General features: G+C 42.9%; 1 protein-coding gene across 6 annotated transcripts in view; it reads right to left on the bottom strand.

Moving 5' to 3' along the window:
• The window catches only part of PLEKHG1 (pleckstrin homology and RhoGEF domain containing G1), a 192,552-nt gene that overhangs the window by 22,837 nt on the left and 149,819 nt on the right, over positions 1-19,896 (bottom strand). For all 6 annotated transcript variants that reach the window (XM_016149133.2, XM_016149135.2, XM_016149136.2 and 3 more), the window contains 7 exons: positions 17,473-17,542; positions 10,210-10,256; positions 6,344-6,494; positions 3,109-3,240; positions 1,207-1,389; positions 1,016-1,111; positions 736-822 (listed from right to left, as the gene is read on the bottom strand). In XM_016149133.2, the coding sequence (XP_016004619.2) occupies positions 736-822; positions 1,016-1,111; positions 1,207-1,389; positions 3,109-3,240; positions 6,344-6,494; positions 10,210-10,256; positions 17,473-17,542 (766 nt within the window). The remainder of the gene's footprint in view (positions 1-735; positions 823-1,015; positions 1,112-1,206; positions 1,390-3,108; positions 3,241-6,343; positions 6,495-10,209; positions 10,257-17,472; positions 17,543-19,896) is intronic.

Here is a 19,896-nt window from a genome sequence, read left to right as displayed (position 1 = left end):
CTCTCAGAACACGGGGGAGATGATGCCACAGTCTTCCAAAACCTTCAGTCGCGCCCCGCCACCGATACAATCCAGACTCCTCAGCGTGCGGGTTCAGAGCCCTCCGGAGCCCCGCTGCCTGCCCTCCACTTCTCCAGCCTCACCTCCGACTCCATCGCCTGAGGCCTCGGCCTTTCCATCCAGGCGTCCCTTTCCCCTACTTAATGAAACTATTCCTCATCCTACAAGACTGAGGTCAAAGGCATTTCCTTCCTCTTTCCACTCCACTGAAATTGAACACTTTATTCTTCCGTGACACTTGGCCTATATCTTTATTAATTCATCGTGTTTAGCAAACGGTTTATTGTTTCTCGGGCTAGCTCCTCATCTACGGGTCTCTCCTTGGCCGAGTCTGGGTCTTGTTCCCCTAGCCTTTCCACAGAACCCAAGCCGGCTTTATTCACAATAGGGGCTCAGTACACCTTTAAATAATTCTCATGATTCTCTTTATTTTGTACTAGTTCTCTAGAAATGTCCTTATAGTCTTTTACTTAATATTTCTTCTTCTAAGTCTCAAAAGAAAAAAACAATAATTAAAAAAAAAAAAACTCTCCCCAGAGTCTCCTTACATACAGAGATGGATCCCTCATGTATCCTCTCTCTCAATTTTCTTTATTTTTCTTTATTTTATTTCGGGGGCCTTCCTGGGACCTAAATTCCTTTACGTTTTACTGTTTGTTGAGCTCGCTGCCTCACCTTGGCGGGAATCTTGGCCGCGTGATTCTCCAGGATCAGTCTCTTCAGGTGCAGAACCCACAGGCGTTTGTCTTGCTGCGACTTCGCCTACCGGAAGGAGATTGGGACACTCAGACAACTCCCACCGCCGCCACTCACAAGATCCAGACGCTCCTAGAACCCTCCGATAAGATGCAAACTACGCCGCGTGGCCAGAGAGCTCTGGAAAGGCTGCCCGGCACGCGGTGCTCACCGTCTGCCCGAGGGAGCCTTGCGGGGGAGGGGCGGGCACTGCTGGTACCTGGACTGTGTGCTGCAGCTTGGGGTTCTTGTAGTGGAAGACGCTGAAGCTGAGCGGCTCCTTGGGGATCATTTCCACGAGCATGAGGTTGCCACACTGAAAAAAAGAGCAGAGAGAGGGGAGGAGGCACGCTCGGAAGACAGCGGAAAAAGCAAGCAAAGTCCCTGCCTGTGACCAAAATGCAGCCCTACCAGGATGTGGGCTTTGTATGTAAACGTGTCGTCTCTCTTCTTTGTGATGAGAAGCAGCTTGTCAAAGAGGAAGAGGGTGCGCTCATTCTTGGCCCGCTGGATGCGGAAGGTTCCTTCAAGGACCAGCTCCCCGTAACTGGTCAGGTCTGGCCCCTTCCAGTTAGTGAGCAAACTCTGAATCTCCTGAAAAAGCGAAAGACCCGTGAGATTCAACGGGAGGTGGGCAGGCAAGGCAGCGAGGACAAGGCGGCCCATTTGCTCGGCCTCGAGAATGGCGTCTAAATGTCTTCAACGGGGTCTAATGGATCTGCATGGCATCTAACGGTGTCTAATGATCCATGACGTTAATCTACATTTACAGGTGGTGTCACTTAAGGGTTAACAAATAAATCATGTTGTTAGCTGATAAGGTGCCAATTACTTATTTCCATTCCTTAACAATCCCTCTCCGAGGGCTGGCAGTGGCAATTACGTCTTCCAAAGGCGAGGTAAAGAGGCGGCTGGTATGTGACCTCCTCAGACTGGCATCTGTCCCCTGACTTTCTCATCCCCTATTCTCTGGACAACAACCTTTAGAGCTACTGACTGGGAAACCTTCTTCCGGAAACTGAAGTCCACACCACACCATATAAGTAAGTCAAACCTAAAGCCTGTGGAAAATCATACAAGAAACATCTTCTCAGAAATTTCTTAATATTAATCCCATCTGGGGAAAGGAGAGGAACATTTGTTTGTTCACCGCTATGTTTTGAATGGAACTTGACAAATATAAATCGATAGCATGACCTTGCAGTTTCTTTAGGATTTACTGTACATCCATGTCAGCGCTTTTATTTTTTTTTAAAGGAAGCTTGTTTTATTACTTTGAAAAATGAAAATGTTCACAAACAGCGTTTAATTCAGCAGCCCACAAGACAACACAAAACTTGTCTGATCGAAAGTAGAAATGGATGGAAACAGAGATAAGTGTGAGCCAGACCCGATTTGGCGGTGTCTTCGGAATGTCAAACATCCGACATTATGTCTGACATTATGTCCACAGAACATTTGAATGATGACGCATTAAACCTTTCCTTATGGATGCAAAAAACAGACATAGCCTAGAAGACTAGAGTGCCACCTTCCTTTGGTTTTGATAGTTAATTGCATTACACTGCACCTGGCTGCCTATTGATGAAATCGGGAGTTTCCTTGGGACTTACGGGCCAAATAATGTATCTTTTTTCCTGAGTTGGGCATAGATGCTCTGCAGGTCACCCTGCGCTTTTAAGATTTACTCCAGGGACACCCAGGAGCCTAGGACTCCCCCCTGGGCCCAAACGACCTTTCGTTTTTAAATAGTGCTCTTTTGAGGTACCTAGAACATGAAGACTGGCTTAGCCCCTATGTGAAAAATGAGGAATCTAAACGGAAGTAGTGAGGGCTCGTTCCAAGTGGAACCGCAGAGGACCTGGGTCCAGACTTAGCCGTCCTTCCTCTGAGCCCCTGACCCATTACCACCCGTACATCATCTTATGAACCAGTGAGAGAGGGGCGGAAGTTTGAAAAGCCTTTAAACAGCTTAGAAAAAGTTGCTTTCAACAAGCATGACTTTTTTTTTTGTAATTAACATGAGATAAGGTCTTAGGAGACTCCACTTTTTACCTTGGGCTACGAGCGAACTATTTTAGCTTAAAAGCGACCATGTGACTTTCTCTTAACCACCACGTTAAGCAATGACCAGGGTCATCGGGTGGCCTGATCTTCCTTTTAGGGAGAGCTATGACGATGACCACAAGGGAAGGACGTGCCCGTACTTGAGCGGCCTGAATGTTTGATTCAGAGGCGTGGCGACACGCCAGCGCGGCCGCGGCACCCCCGGGCGCCGCCGCCGCCGCCGCCGCCGCCGCCTGGCGGGCTCACCTGCAAGCGGACCGCGTGCTCGTGCTTCCGCTTCATGTCGTTGATGTGCCAGGCCACGCGCTGCATCGTGTCGATGGCATCCAGCACCACGTCGTAGCCTTCCGTGTCCTTGTCCAGGTGATTTTCTATTTCCTGAGAAAGAAAAAAAAAAAAACCCAAACTAGGTATTTTCATTTTTTTCCCCCTCCTAGAGTCAATGACACAAATGGGCATATCTATGATCAGTTCCTCATATTTTATTTCTGATTATTTATTTATACATTACTCCTTAAGATTTCGAGACCATTTACCGGAAATACCTGTTACAAAAATGGTAAGATAGGAATGAAAACAGAGGTAGGAAAAATAGAAGTAGGTGAGAATTTCGTGACAGGGATGATAAAACAAAACATATATGCAGGCCATTAAGTCTCACAGAGATATTATAGTTATTATAATAGATATGACAGCTGATAGTATAGCTGGAGTTTTCTGAGCTTCCTGGTGGCCAATGAGATATAAGTTCTCACTCTTACACAAAGAAAACATAATTACTTTTCTCCTGGAGCATGTAAAATGTCTTACACGGGACTTAATACGTAACAGACTCAAAAATACAGTGGACATTAGCTTTAAAAAATACTTCCGTGACATATTCACTTTCATGTAGTTATGGATTTAAAGCCCAAATGAAGTTCACTAAGCACAATGATTCAGCGTGTTGAGGAAGACCCCCCTGGTTCAAACGCTCACTCTCTGGCACTTGGCACCAGAGTTCCACGGTCCCAGACAGATGAGGAAGGGACACAATCTCTGTCCTGATTCTTCCCACTACATAAGACACATGTCCCTAGAATCCTCAAGAGTGTAAGGACCGGGACTATCACACAGTTCCTTTAATCCTTTATCTTCTCAAAGTGCTCACCAGAGAGCTGGGTGGTCAATACATGCTTATTAAATTGAAGCAACATCTTCTTAAAACAAAAACAACAGTAACCCTACATAAAGGTATAAAACAGTAAGAAGCTATAGTCGGTTAGAACATTTCCGTGACATTTATCATGCGTGCTCATTGAGCTAAAGGATGGAGGTTTAATCTTATGGTATAACTTATGAAGATTAGCTCCATTATTTTACAATCGTACTGTAAAAATCTTTGTTTACTTTTGCTGAGTATCCCAGTTTTCCATCTAGCTGGAAACTGGAAAGGAATTTACATTTTGTGTCCACACTCAGACTCAGCTGTTGGAAAGGTCCTATGAAACTTCACCACCGAACTATCATCTCCCTGGTGAGCTGGAGATCAACAGCGAGGTTAAAAAGTAGCAATTCCTTCTTTTAGTGTAAGAGGCAATCCTGTTCATCCATCCACAGCAGACTCAGGAGGACAGAGTGTATGCTTGTGGGGATCTCCATGGACGGCCACACAACTTTAAAGTGATGTGAACGACATAGGAGGAACACTCTAAATAAACTATGAAAGCAAAAATACCTCAAAGGTAGCCAAAAGTTAGTTTTCGATGAATCTAACCTTTGTTCTTCCCTGTTTTCTTCATTATTAGCTGTTATAGATGGAACGTTTGCATCTCTCTCAAGGTTCATATGTTGAAATCCTGGTCTTTGGGTGGTGATTTGGTCATCAGGGCGGAGCCCTTATGGGGTCAGTGCTCTTATAAAAGACACCCCGGAGAGCACTCCTGCATCCTTACTCCATGTGAGGAAACTAGATGTCAGCCGTCTGCAACCCAGAAGGGGCTCTCGCCAGAATTCAACCCTGCTGGCACCCTGATCTCAGGCTTTCGGCCTCCAAAAAATGTGAGAAATAAATGTTTCTGCTTAAGCCACCAAGTCTATGGTACTTTGTTCTAAAGCCAGACCTGACTAAGACACTAGCTCTTAATTTAGACAGTAAGGGTTGATTTCCTTATTAATTTTTTGTAAGGATCTTAGCTTGTTATAGCTAATATACTTCTATAACTGAGAACTTAGACTTTTCTTTAGATTGACAGACACCTTACTGTCTAGAAGGCCATGCTTAGAGAATACTGGGACACACTAGTCTTCGATGCCACATCAGCAGAGTCCAGCAGAGATCTACCCTGGGATAGGTTTTACTTATTTAAGAATTATTTGACATTGATTTAGCAAATTAATCTTGCTAATCTAAAAGGTAATTAGTATCAATTTAACAATTAAAGTAATATCCCTTGAGTACTGTGGCTTCACAGTACTCAAGAGTCTCCAAAGATGAGCCAGCCTCAGGCAAACAGGCAAAGCTGAGAAATTTCTGATACAGTTGAACCATTTAAGAGTTCTCAAATTTTTAAATGTGTGAACTGAGCAATCGTGGAATGCTTATCCAAGACAGAAACCTGAAATCATTTTAAAAAGGTACATATAAATTGCAGGCGTGTTGAGATGAAGAGGAACTCTGGATTAAGATCTCTTTAAGATTTTAATGTAGGATAAAAATAATAGAATAAAAATAATAGCTTATTTTTTATTGACTGTCTGTGAGCCATAGTGAACACAGGCAATTTATAGGATTTGAACCAGGCAGCCTTGCCCTAGACCCCAGCTCCATACTGCCTCATGTTGTACAAACAACCCTATCCTACCTACAGAATAAGGATTACTTTCCGCAAAACGTTTTTTTTCTCATTTCTATCAGCTTCCTTAGATGATAAGAAATGAGAATGTGAGCGCTATGTCTACTTCTGTTTCTGAAGCCTCCTTGAACTTTGCCCATAGGACGGGAGATGATAGGAAGGAAAGGCCCCCTGCAAACGTGCTAGAAGACCATTCACCCCGCTGCTTACCTGTCTCCTCCCCTTCCGGCCCCTTCTCTTTTGCTCGTACAAAAGCCCATCTGTGACAAATTGCCCTCTCTCCCAACTGCCTACTGAATCCTAGCTCACGGAAATAAAATAAAACATAAGAAACCTGTTTTTCATTAAGATGATAGCTCCCTGACTGAAACTGTCACTGCCCGGATTGAGATGCTCCTGAGTCCTCTCAGAATCACAGCTAAAATGAATCTTTTTTTTTTTTTACTTGGCTGTTGTCAATGGGCTGCGGGCCTAGAATATAAATATCTCTAATTCCTCAAAGCAGATTAGTCAGTTATAAAGTATGAGTTTGGAAAACGTTTCCATATGTCCCCAGCCTTTTCTGATATCCTCCCCCCCCTTAACTTAATATATACTCACAAAATCCCCATTCCCTGGAAAGAACTCAAGCACTGACAGAAACTTACATGCAAAAGGAGGTGATACTTGAGAATCCGCTGAACTGGTTTCAAGAGATAAGACCCCAGAGGCAGTGAGTGTTTCAAAGTTTCCTGACGTTCCCTGAAGAATTTGGCCAGCGTCTTGTTCCTCATGCACTCTGTGAGCACAGCCACGGATCTGCAAGAGGGATACATGTTTTTATCTAAACTGTAATGCTTAAGCTGGGTATTCAAACTTTAAATGCCAGCGTATGAGGAAATGCCCTGAAACAGGTAGGGAAGCAACAGAGCTCTCGCTAGATGGGCAAGTTAGACGAAGGTCTTTCTCTGGGTAGGTGAATGAGAAAAAGGTACTCCAACCGTGACGGTAGCGCACGGACACGTGGCTCGGTGTCTCTGCGCAGTGCTTAAAATGCACACCTGTACTCAGTTTTCACAGGTTAGATTGCAAGGAGGGGGCACCTTAGTACTAAGCAAAAGGAGCGCCTTCTTCTCAGGAGATCCAGCCCCCTGCTGGACACTGTCGCCCCTCCTGCTGGCTGTCTCTGCGTCGCACACAAATCACCTGGCTTCACGGACGTACGTGCCACATGCCGGTCTTTGGAGACCTTGTCCCACAGATCGACTTCCCTTGGGGAATCTTTGAACGGATTACTCTTTTCACCTCCAGGTGGTTCTGCTCGTTCTGACGAGAGTTTCTGAGGAGCTGGATAATCTTGCTCCTAAGTAGCGTGCCTCGATGAGTGTATTAGAAAAGTGGGTCGGAATCTCCTCTCCATCCCAGCTCTCCCAAAGGCAATAAGAGTGGCCCCCAAGCATCTTAGGGGGATGGTTCAAATAATGCTCATACCCTATACGTGAAGCGAACTAGCTAGCGGGCTGTGTAGTCACAAATAAATTAAAATCTTATGGTCTCATAACTTAGAAGAAAGCAGGTGGAAGTAATTTCTCCACAGTTGGTAATATGTTTTCAGGATTATTTGAGAAAATCAGAGCCAAACAACGAAATAACACTCCTGGGAAGGAAGCGAAATGCAGGTTTCCTAATTAAGCTATTAGAGTCTCGTTTGAGCTCATCTGCTGTGAGAACTATCTATTCAAACAGGTTTATTTCCTCACTAAGTTGAGATTTCAAAACTTTCTTTCATCAAGTCACCAAGGATATTTTGCAAGGTTCCTTAGGGTCAGGATCGGCTGCTCAGCAGCCTTCAACCATCTGAAGGCTGGAGCCCTTGGCCAAGAACAAGACACTTGCAACAATGCTGAGCTCACTGAACTCCAGACTTGGGGCACAGGGAGACATCCGAGGACAATGACCTGATGGAGTCTGGGTGCTTCCCTGCCAGAAGCGGGGGGAGGCCTTGTGTCTCTTCACAGGGAAATCACTGGGGTGTGCCTGGTATGAAGAAGGTGGACATCCGTCAAGGTGTGCCGGCGACATTTAATATCACCGGCCTGGATCCGAAGGGAGAAGGAACATTGTCAGATGTGCTGAAACGCTTGGCATTCAGACAGGGGCGAGGAAGCCCCAAGCCTCAGAGAGCAAACTGACTGGGGAGGACGAGAGGACAAGAGAAAAAGGTTTTCTACGACCAGGACAACCACACAGCTGGCCGAGAACTGGACGTACCTGCTACCCCTGAGGACGCCTTTTGAGCATCTAGACGTTTCTTTCTTGCAAGTCAGGCTCAAAATAAAAACCATTTTCTCCAAGAAACTGTGTTTAACTCTCCTCGACGGGAATTACTACTCCTTTATCTCCCAATGTGTCCTTCGCGTCTATTACACATCACTGAGTCTGTATTACATTAACTTGTATTTATCGATTTGATGTTCCCTAACTCGTTATTCCAGTATTACATTCCGTCGAGTTTTGGTGCTCGAAAGAACATGAACAGCTAGAAGGCAAGGGATAGCACTCCCAATAGTGCTTATTATCTACGAGCAGACACCAAGCTTTGAATCATGTTCCATGCACAACAGGCTCTTAAACACGTTCTTGGACAAATGATTCTGCCTTTCCCCCCGGCCCTGAAGGAAGAAGCCTACTAGGTAAAAAGCTGCCTTTATTTCCTATTCCCCGTTATTACCGAGTTAGAAAAATCTTAATATAAACTACCAAAATTGCGAATTCGGAAGTTCTTTCTTCAAATGACATGTTGACAACGAAAATCAGACCCTCTGGTGCCTCGGAGCCCATCGCTGGGTCCAGAACGTTGCTGAGTCTTCGCAGTTTGACTACTCTTTTCCTTTCCCTCAGGAAGAAGTTTTGAGGAGACGCCGATTCTGTGATTTCTCCGAAACGGGCTGCGGTGCAAGGCCACGGCTTTCAGTGTAAGGACCACGGATTAATTTGGGACATCCTACCATTTCCCGATCTCCTCAGCATAGATGTCGAAACCTTTAGAACATTGCTTCAGTGAAATTGTGTAAACTGTGGGTGCGTCTACAGATATGCATGGGGCGATAAGTGTACTAATCTGCACGTAGGTCTTCATTTTGTTTTTAGGGAAATCTGGGAAAAGCATGGCCACCAACCAAATAAATCGCCACAGCCTGATATGCTGACCGGTATCTAGAGGAGGAGACTAAAATCCTCCAGTGGAAAGAGTCTCGCCATCAAGAAGTCTGGGCCTCCGGCTTCGTGCCTTTTAATCCACACTGGTTTTCCAGGGCCCCTTCCAGGCGGGTGGCCCATCTGTTGCTCCTTATTACAGCAGCATCAGGGGCTCAGCCTGCTGGCTCCTCTTCCAGGTGGAACCCACCTCCCACTTGATCCTCAGGGCTGTGTGTCTACCGAGGCTGGCTGCAGAGCACTTTAAAAGCTCCCCGGCTGGTCCCCGGGATCACAACTCAAGTCCTGCCGATCATGTGGGAAAACTTCAGTCCAAACGCATGCGGGATGCTGGGGGTGGAATCGCCCGGCTTCAGAAGCCTTGCGAGGATGTAGCAGCATGAGGTCTGAGGTTGGAGAATCCTAGCAGGATCGCTCAGCAGTTATGTGACCCTTATAAAACCAATAAGCCTACCGGAGCCTCATTACATCATCCACATGACGAGGATGGAGCAGCTATCATGGCGAACTCACACTGGCTGAGAACCTATTCGGTGCCCCGCGCTGTGATGGCCACTCTGCTTTTCCTTAATCCCTCACTATTTCTGGGTTGCTGGGAAAGTTAGATTCAGCAACATTTCGTATTTATAGCATCTACCACGGTGATTGGGAATCAATAAGTGCTCAGTAAGTGTTTTTTGCACAAAAAAGAAATTTCAACAGTATGACTCATGGTCTCAGGCCTGACTCCTTCACCGAAATGGTCAATATATTGCCCAGGGCGGGGGTGCTTCCTAAACAGCCCCCCTGCTAGCACCCCCAGTGTAAGCAACACTGAGGCTATGATCCAGGTGAGGTCACAAGTCCTCTCTCCTCACCTAAGCTTTCCTTCCTCTGAACTCCGTAAAACTTGAAACAGTGCATAGAACTTAGATAGCAAAAATACAATATATTTTCTCTCCAGCTAGATTATATAAACTCACTAGCAATGCTTTCCATATTTTTAAAGACATGCCACAAATACAAAAGGGTTAATAGACCAGACTTCTAGCCAGACACACTGGGTTACTTAGTTTTCCATTGACGGACACCTAACAATCTTTTGGGTCTCCTTTAAGGTCTCTCAAGATTTTCCCCTCCACTGGCTGTGACAGGAGCCTCAAAGCCCGAATGGTTCAATACTTGGGCACCCCTGTAATTGTTCTCAGCATGTTTTCTCGTTTCCCCACAGCAGTCAGCACATAACGCCTCATATCAATAACATAGATTAAACCGACCAACTTGAAACAACATGACAGTGAACAAAAGTGCTCCTGCACACTCATAGTGCGTATCGTACCTCGGGTAGTTAGTGCAATACTGGGTGTAAATGTGGAACTCTTCGCTCTGCAAGGAAACAGAAGAGACTTTTATAAGCAAAAAAGCAGAGACAACAGTGTTCATTTCAAAGCAATGAGAAGAAACAGCATTCGCGCCTTTAAATTTGTGTCTGTGATCACATGGGCCTGTCTCCCGAGCCCCCGTGGCAATCATCTGCGCCTTTTTATCTACCTGGAATCCGCATGCACTTGAACTCATTTGAGTTCACTAAACACTTATTGAACATCTGCTGTGTTAGGTGAATCTGTAGGGAAATAGGCAGAAGAGGAAAAGGAGGTTTCTGCCCAGGTGCTCACCGTCCTCCAATGGATTTGCAGTGTGGGCGAGAATGTGAGTAGACAAGTTAACGGTCACGTGGTAAGAACATAGTGCGAGCATGTGCGGGGCACGAGAAAGCTGCTACGCACTTCCGAGCTCCCGTGCAGCCGTCATGTCTGCCCACTGTCCTCTCCGCCTTCTTCAGTCGAGAGCCACTACATAACCTGCGACACTGAACTTAGGCTTTACTTCCTCCAAGAAGCCTTCCCTGAGCTCTCGGGCCGAGTCAGATGCTCCCACTCTGGCCTTCACGACGCCCAATACTTATCTCTCTTGTCAAATGATAGTGACATTTTCTGTGTGTCTGTCTGTCTCCTACTCTAGCTGGAGTTCCAGAAGGACAGGGACCATACTGTGTTCATCTGGTGCATAATAGTTGTTAGACTTCTGAATCCCCTTCTCTTCTCTGATGTTGAAAACTATCTGAGGGCAGGATCCAAGTCGACTCCCCTGTGTGCACCTAGCATGGCAGCAATGCCTCAAAGGCGACACATGGTTGACTAACCAATGCGGGGTTCTCTCCTTGCCCCACAACCGTGTTCCCAGCTCCCTAGTATCTCTTAGTCTTTCAGATGACTAATCATATGATCAAATATTGGGAATATTCATACTTTTTTCTCTTAAGGGCTAATTTTTTTAAAAGGTAAAACCATGACTTCCATGCACATACAACATAAACACTGTCAAAAATTTTATTTAACCTCTTAATTAATGAGGAAAGCAGTAAAATCAAAGAAGAAGTAAAACTGTCGCACTTAGGTCTGTGGAGAATGCTGAAATGAACTTACAAATGTCGCAAAACTGGCTTTTTTCCAAAAAAGATGAGCGGGCAAAGAAATAAATTGTCTCTCTATGGGACAGTATTGATTTCCATGTCTGTGGTCAAGATCCCTTACTGTACCTTACTATCAGTTATCTACCATTTACAGAGTTGTAAACTAGTTCCAAGATAGGGAAAGGTACAGAGACTCCACTGAGTCATGTAATCTAAAAGGGTAAATTGGAAAATACTGAAGGCTTTCTATTTCTATTCCCAGTAATCTTTCTGGCTGATTTTGAAGTCCTTGACAATTTTTCCCTAGACTGCCAAGGGAAAGAAGTATGCAGATGTGTGGGTGAGGTGGCAGAGGTTAGGTTTTTATGATTCTGATTGTAAAACTCAGTCAGAATAAACAACTCAAGGCCAATGAATGACCAGCTCTTGTAAACTCTAAAATGGTATTACATTTTGAAAAAGAGCCACGGACTATTTTGGTGTGTTTCACAATCTGCTCTTCCTGACCTTTTACTTTCTTTTACTTTTTAAACCACTTTATGCTGGATTCACATGTGATTCCCACATAGTGCCTTTTAATTTATGTTTTGGAACCGTAAAGCTTTAATTAACTTTTTCTCTGATGTAAAAGGAATTTCTAGGTGGAATCCTTTCTGTTAAACTCAACTAGGATTAATTTTTTTTATTATAGAAAGTTTCAAGCACATATAAAAGCACAGAGGATGCTATGATGAGTCCCCAGGTAGCCGTCACCCAATCTGAATATCATTGACTCTTCGTGTCCATCTGTTCCCTTCCCTCCCCATCACTCTGAAGCGAATTCTAGACATCATATCATTTCACTTGTAAACACTTCTGTATCTATCTCTAATATAAAGACTTTAAAAGGTAGCATCACTTCGATGCCATTATCATATTTAAATAATTCCGTAATATCATGAAAGGTCATCAGTCACTGTTCATACCTATTTTCTTAATTTTCTTTCCTTTCTTTTATAGTTTGCCTGTTTGATTTGGAATACAAACAATGTCTACACACAGCCACTGGTTGCTATCTCTTAAATCTCTTTTAATCTGTAAGTTCCTCCTCTATCTCCTCCTCTCTTGCAACTTAGTTTTTGAAGAAACGATATGGTTTGTCTTGTAGAGTTTTCTCCGGTTTCAATCTTGCTGATTACATCCCTGTGGCTTCCATTAATATGTCCCCCTGTCCCCTGCACGTAGTGTGGTTTAACAGGGGCTTGATCACATTTAGGTTCCATAATTTGTCACAAATATGTTAAGCTGAATTGATTTCCATCAGGATGCACATTGGCTGGTCGTCTCTCTCTTTGTGATGCTAATAACTGTTAGTAAGTATATTCTAGATCTATTAATTCATCATGGTTTGCAAAATGGTGGTATTTCTAACTCTACTGTTCCCTCTTCATTTATTACTAGAATTTCTTCGCTTCTTCACTAAAATTTTTCCAAAAAAAAGAACTTCCTTGTAGTAACTATTTGTTACCCCACAGTCTGTGTTTTGTATGAAAAAGGCAGGATATACACTCAATTCTTTTCAGTCTTCAAAATAATGCTTTGCTTCTTTAGCACTCTGCAAAGGGCTTGGCTTTTTATTTATTTATTTATTTATTTATTTTATTATTTAATTTTATTTTTAACATTTTTTTTTATTTTCCCTCCTTCCCCAGGGCTTGGCTTTTTAAATATCAATATGAACACAAACACAGTTAACGATTTTCAGTATTTTGAGTGAATTATCTTTGTCGATACTCAGAGGATCTCATCCTTGACTACTAGGAGCCTCTCCCTGAGCATTCGTGACCTGACCGACAGCTTCTGGGAGCATCCTCATTTTCTGGTGTGACCATGTGCTCCAGACCGTCCTGTGCATTTCCTTCCCATGCTCATTTCTCACGCAAACTTGGTTCCTTTTGGTAGGAAGTAGTATTTGGAAATCACGGTCTGAGCATTAGGGACGTTCTTGCCGCTCAGTTAATTATTATTTCTAGGCCTTTTCAGTGGACAGAGTTAGGTGATTTTTAAAGATATAACACATCCCTTAGTCCATATTAATTTAAATAAAGGTAAATATCCTCACCCATTTCTTGATATATAAAAACTAGTTATACCAGTGATTTGCAAACTCGAGTGTGTTTCAGATTCACCTGGAAGGCTTGTTGTACCCCAGAGTCTCTGATTTTGCAGGTCTGAGGTGGGGCCCTAGAATTTGCATTCTAACAATTCCTAGATGCTGCTGGTCCAGGGACCGCACTTTGAGAATTACAGTGCTATAAACGCTTTTATTCACCTCCTCTGCCCTTCCTGCCCCTCTCTAGCAGTACTATTTATTCTTCATTTGCTTTTACTGCTTCATAATACTATGTGCATATACTATGGTTCATTCAATCAGCTCCTTGTTTATGAACATTTGGGCTATTTCTATATATTGTATATTTCTAAACATGTATTTGTTTATATACTATACATAATGTTCCATATATTATATACATGTATATAGTAACAATTATTACTGAAAAGAATTTTGTCACTGTATCTTTGGAGTAGATATCTGGAAGTCGAATTGCTGGATTAAAGGGTGAATACAGAGGCAACTGCGCTAGATGTAGCCAGATTCCCTTCCACAGGCTCTGGGCCATTTTGTTTTCCCGTAATTACGGGAGTACTGTTTCTCCACAGCCTCACCAATTTAATAAGCTGCCAAATTTTCAAGCATAGCACTTTTTTTTAGTAAAAAAAAAAAAAAAATCGAAATGAGTTTCCAACTTCTAAAAGTTAGAAGATAAAAATATCTTGATTTCTGGCTCTCCTGAAAAAGTACCAGATCCACTGGCCCTGGGCCCACAGGTTCACATGACACTTATGTCCCCAGGAGACCAGGCAATACCTAAATGTCTACAGTCTCCACCTGGGCCCGTTCATGAACTGCTTTCATCTGTTTAGCTCCTGAAGGCACTGGAGTATCCAGCCCTGGCTCCACGGACAAGAAAAGTAAAATGATTCGCCCGAGGTCTTCCAGTAAATTACTGTCAGACTGGAGCCTTTCTCTGGATTTGCTCACACATTCTCTGTTTCTTGCTTCTTCCTTCCTGCTTCTTGCTACACTCAACCTGGGACTGGCCACTATCGGGCTGACTTTCCTCAAATTTTGAGACGTTTAAGATCATTTGAAATACCCAACTTAAAAACAATAGCCTCAATGAAACGACGTCTAAATTACATCATATTTTTGACCTACGCAGACCTGTCCTTGATAAAGCCTCGAGACTTCTGTACAATTTAATTTCTGTGCATTTTATGACATCATGGCACCATTGCTATCTTAAATTAGAGAGTTTTGATTTAGAACAGCTATATATTCTTAACATAGAATCAAATGCATATATGATCTTAACTCCGTAAGATCTGTGGACAATTCAAACAATAGTTTTACACAGAAATCAAAAGGCCCTACTTAGTTAACCCTTAAAGGCCTACTACTTTGTGATATATGCCAGCCCGAATCCTTTTTCAGAAGTAGGAAAAAAGGCCACGATACAAAATTATGCAAAAACGGAATTTCTTTCTGATTACTCAAACCTCTCAAATTACAATTAGCGATGATGTAGAAATGAGACATTTAATTATGAAAGAACAAAAATGCAAGCTAGTCAGGGCTGGCCAACCGAGCACATAGGGCACTCAAAGGTTTAGTAATAACCAGAGTTAAAAATCTGTATGATTTGAGGGGTTCTCTGCCACAGGATCTCTCTCTCTCTCTCTCTCTCTCTCTCTCTCTGTCTCTCTCTCTCTCTCTCTCTCTCTCTCTCTCTCTCTCTCTCTCTCTCACACACACACACACACACACACACACACACACACTGATTCCTGAGAAATTTTCACTGGACACCATGAGAAAGGTTTAATATATAAATAGCGCTTTGATAAGCTAACATTGATCCGAAGTCGCTCCCGTGATATGACTACTGGATATCAGCGCTTTCTTGGGGATACTTTCACTAGGGGGTGACGCGTGTGTCGCATGCACACGTACTTGTGTGTTCATATCTGGGCACTGAAGGGACAAAGGCGCCCCTGGGGAGGAAGGCCATGCGCTGAGGGGGAGGTTAATAAGGGCAGGTTGGGTCTCTGAAGACGAACTTCGCCTGCCCACTAAACGTTTCCCAGGGTCAGCCCAGCTGACGGTGGAAATAAGGGATGAAAATGAGGGTGGAGGTGAAGGCAAATGACAGAGGTAAACCTGTTCCAGATGTTTCTAGAGTCCTTAGAGCAGACAGATGCTCAGCGAGGAGACAGCTTGGCCTGCCCAGTGGGGACCTTTTATCTTTATCTCTCCAGAGATGGCCTCTGCGCCCCTAGTCTGTCTCTATGAGCAGCAGGTAAGAAGTACGTACTGAGTACTCTCGTCAGCAAGGATTTCTGTAACCTACACAGACCGCAAAAGCGAGGTCAGGGATAAACCTCTGTGCGAGCCCCAGCGATTCAGATAAAGGACCTGAAGTCAACTGCCAGCTTCCCTTCTTTCATTAATGACTTCTCAATTAAAGCAGCTTTCCATTCCTCCCCGGAGCCGAGCAGCTGGTTGTGTTTCAGAAAACCTAGCCTCTTCTAAATGTCAGGGTGCTGAGTGAAAAGCACGTTGCGCCAGAACCAAACACTCCCTCACACAATTCCCGGCTCACATGCGAGGGTGCGGAGTGCTGAAGTCGGTCTTCTAATTAAACTTGGCAATATTACAATGAAAAATAAGATTTGGGAGTTGGCAACATGGCACATAAACAAACTTTTATGTGAACAATTAAGCCAGAGCTAAGCATATGCTGGACCGTCTTTAATCAACTTGTGATTACGGCTACCAGTAAAAGCCCAAACGCTTCCAAAAGCCTCTATGTTGTTTATGTGCTGTGGTTATTTTAACATACATTTTTTGATATACTTGGCATATCTTTTTACCCATTCCTCCCGCTTTCATTTTCCTTCTCTTTTTCAATTCCCTACCCTTTAGAAGAATTAATTGCAACACAGGCAACGTGTGAAAAGAATTGGGGGTGTAAGAATGTGTGCACAAACACTTCACGAGTTAACACACAGACACCCACACCCACCCAGAAAGTCAGGAGTGTTTTATATACAGGGCCTTTAAGGAACCGCATTTCAATAAAACCCAGAGTGTTATGCTTGGATTCAAAACCATTGGAGGGATCTGCAGCTGTCACAAACTACCCTGTGGAACAAGTCCAGAGCCAGGTCAGGCTGGCAGGACATCTCTAAGTTCCCACTGGACTTCAGAGCTCTCAACGAGGTGCTAATTCTCAGCTGGTCCAAAATCACTGCTGTGAACTTCGCTTAAACCTTCTGACGTGTGAAACCACAAGGCAGAAGTCGCACAAAGTTTTGCTTCAAGGCATTTTCTGCTAGAGGTTTTCCAAACAGAAGCTGCAGAATTTTTCAGAGAAACTCGGGATCCTATACAAAGTAGGTAGCATGTGGAGAAAGCCACACTGTGGAGGGGTGTCTTCGACGTCTCTGACTTGTGTCTCCTATCCAGGTACACAGGGCGAACCGGCCGTCATTTACGCTTTAAAAGTCAAGCCCTTTCCTCGTGTTTCTCAAACCATCAATGCCGCTTAAGAAAAATGTAGGAAAATGAGGGTGCATCTTTCGGATGTAAGAGATCCATTCTGCTCCTCTTTATGCCCCCAAATGGTAGTTATGTAGCTGAGGCTAGTGCCATATATTTTATATATAAAACATTTATATTCTAACAGATTTTTGTCACTGGCCTGGTGGTATTTTATACATATTTATTTTTCTAATATTCTTCTAGTCTAGACTCTCCTTCTCCCAATTTAAAGTTCTTTTTTTTTTCTACCCCCTAGGAAAGATGCATAACATCATTCAATTAGTACATAAGTTCCAGGGACGACTACTAAGTTAGTATTTCCTAACTTACTGAGAACAATAACAGTATTTTTTTCCCTTGCTGTGATTGAGATTAGTGGCTCATATCACCCAACATGGAACAAACAAGTCACTTTAACTTTAAAGTGAAGACAGTTTGTACTCTGTACCTGTCTTGGCTGGCCCAGGAAGGTGACTACTGCTTACCTTGGACACGAAACATTCTGCTATGGCCACAGGATCATTTTCACAGTTTTCTAAATCTTGCAGGAGTTCACTAACAAAAAAAAAATAAAAATAAAAATAGGAAATATTAGATAGGAGCCTTATGGTTGAGGACATTCTATATAACTTAGAAGTCTAAACATTTATTTGGCCTTTACAAGGAATCCAACTTAATTGGATAACTGAGGACCTCTTGTCATTCTATCCAAGGCTTAGCCCAAGGTCATGATGGAGCAGGGATTTAAACACAGGTCTGATCTACAACTCACCCAGAGATTAGCCCTGACTACCATGTAGGTCTTCTAGATGTTTGTCACTGTTGCATGCATGTTCATACACACTCATTCATTCACTACACAGCTGTCTAGCTACAAAGTACTCGCAAGGCACTAAGAGCAAATATGTCAGTGAGCCAAGTGACGTAGGCTCTCTGGTCTCTTGGAGTTTAGGCTCCATTGGAAGGGCTAGTGCTCTAAAGGAAAGAAATGTAGGGGAGGAAATACCTTTTCTTGGATGTAAATTTGAAGCAACTTTCATTATAATTCATCATGTGGATGTACTGTAATTAATTTAACTAATTTCCCACTGTTGGATAAAATTCTACAAATGAAATTACTGGGTCAAAAGGGTGTTTTCAGTGCAAATGTTAAACACATTTCCTAATTGCACTCCATACAAGTTGTATTAACATATATTTTACTATGTTAAGTGTTTATTTTAATTAACTGTGTATTAAATACTCAATAAAAAGTTAAATAGTTCTATAGGAGCAATAATAAAAAACAAGCAGTTTCCTGCATTGTGTCCTACTCTTGACTTCCACTTTCTAGAAGCACTTTCAATTCTAGCTGTTTCTGCTAGAACCATGTTTCCAAATTTCTAAACACGTTGACAGTGTATTTTCATTATTTTTCCATTTTAGATATTATTTGCTCCTGAATTTCCCCCAAATTTGCCCTCCTCCAATTCTCAACAAGTTCTGTTATGAAATTTGATTAAAATTAAAGCTTATACTTTTAGAACTATGTAAATATGATTTTCAGCTGAGCCTTACAGTATATATCATAATTACATTTCCTTTCTGGTACAACCATGTTTTCCCTCAAGTTAAAATTGTCTCAGAGATACATACGTGTGTGTGTGTGTGTGTGTGTGTGTGTGTGTGTATACACACATATATATATATATATTGCTTTGTATCAAAGTACACACCTCTAATTTACCCTAAGACTTTGTGCCAGAGGTAATAACGCTTGTCTGTCTTCAATCATCAGATCATCTATATACTCTGGTTTCTCCTCAGATTGTATAAATTTTTCATCAGATCATCTATCGGTTGCATTCTCTCCTGGTGGCCTCCCTCCAGCAGCCCCCCATCCTTTCATTCCCACCTGAACAGGTTGCCCTCCAGGCCTGCCGGGTACTGTCTCCGACAGCACCCCAACAACACCCTTTCTCTAGCTTCTTTGTTGGAAGCCTCGTTTCCCAGATACCATTTCAGATGTACTCCCTCGTTGGGGAGATCATAGCACCCAGCGGCTTTCTGAGCAGGGGTAATTTATTGCAGCAGTACATTTTCTGAGACTCCTATTTCGAAATGTTCTCCCTTCACACTTGGCTGATAATGTCAATAGATATAGAATTCTTGGTTGGAAGTCATTTTCTCTGAGTATTTGGGAACTCATGTTGCCTCATGAATTCCAATGCTGCTGAGAATAGTATCATTCTGATCTATGATCCAGGTTCTGTGTGACCTATTTTTTATTCTGGAAGCTTTGAGTTTTCTTTTTGGTGACATAATTCTGAGACTGTGTGAGGAGAGGCCTTGGGATGGCTCTTTTTTTTCACAGACAAAGCCAATTTGAACATTTGAGAAATTTTCTAAAACGTCAGCTCTCAAAGTGACTCCTGGGTTCCTGAGACCCCTTCAGGAGGTTCAGGAGGCCACTGTTTTCATAAACATACTTAGGCACTACATTCTCATTCTCTCATGAGAGTATGATGGACATTTCCAGAGGCTACATGATCTGCGATATCCTAATGCATGGAAAGTAGAAGCAGGTATGAGAATCCAGCTGTCTTCTTGTAAGTCAGACAGTAACGAGATTTGTAAACTATAGAAAACAACTCCTGTGTACCAAAAATGGTAGTGAGAAGAGTAGTAAAATCATTTTCCTAAAAATCTGTGGGTTTATTAATATTATTGAATAAACTGATATTTTAACAACTTCTCAGTTTTAATTTCTATCACAGTAAGCAAAGTGTCTTTTTGGGTCCTTAGTAATTTGTTAGCGTGTACAGGTATCTTGGGACCAAAAGACAAGGCATCTCTGTCCCTAAATCATGCCTTTGGTACGTCCTCCCCTCCATTTTCTCCTCTCTCTCTTTTTGAAGCTGCTATTATTC

This window comes from Rousettus aegyptiacus, unplaced genomic scaffold (genome assembly GCF_014176215.1).
Source record: "Rousettus aegyptiacus isolate mRouAeg1 unplaced genomic scaffold, mRouAeg1.p scaffold_m13_p_1, whole genome shotgun sequence".
Classification (NCBI taxonomy): domain Eukaryota; kingdom Metazoa; phylum Chordata; class Mammalia; order Chiroptera; family Pteropodidae; genus Rousettus; species Rousettus aegyptiacus.
This window is presented reverse-complemented; position numbering and strand designations above follow the sequence as displayed.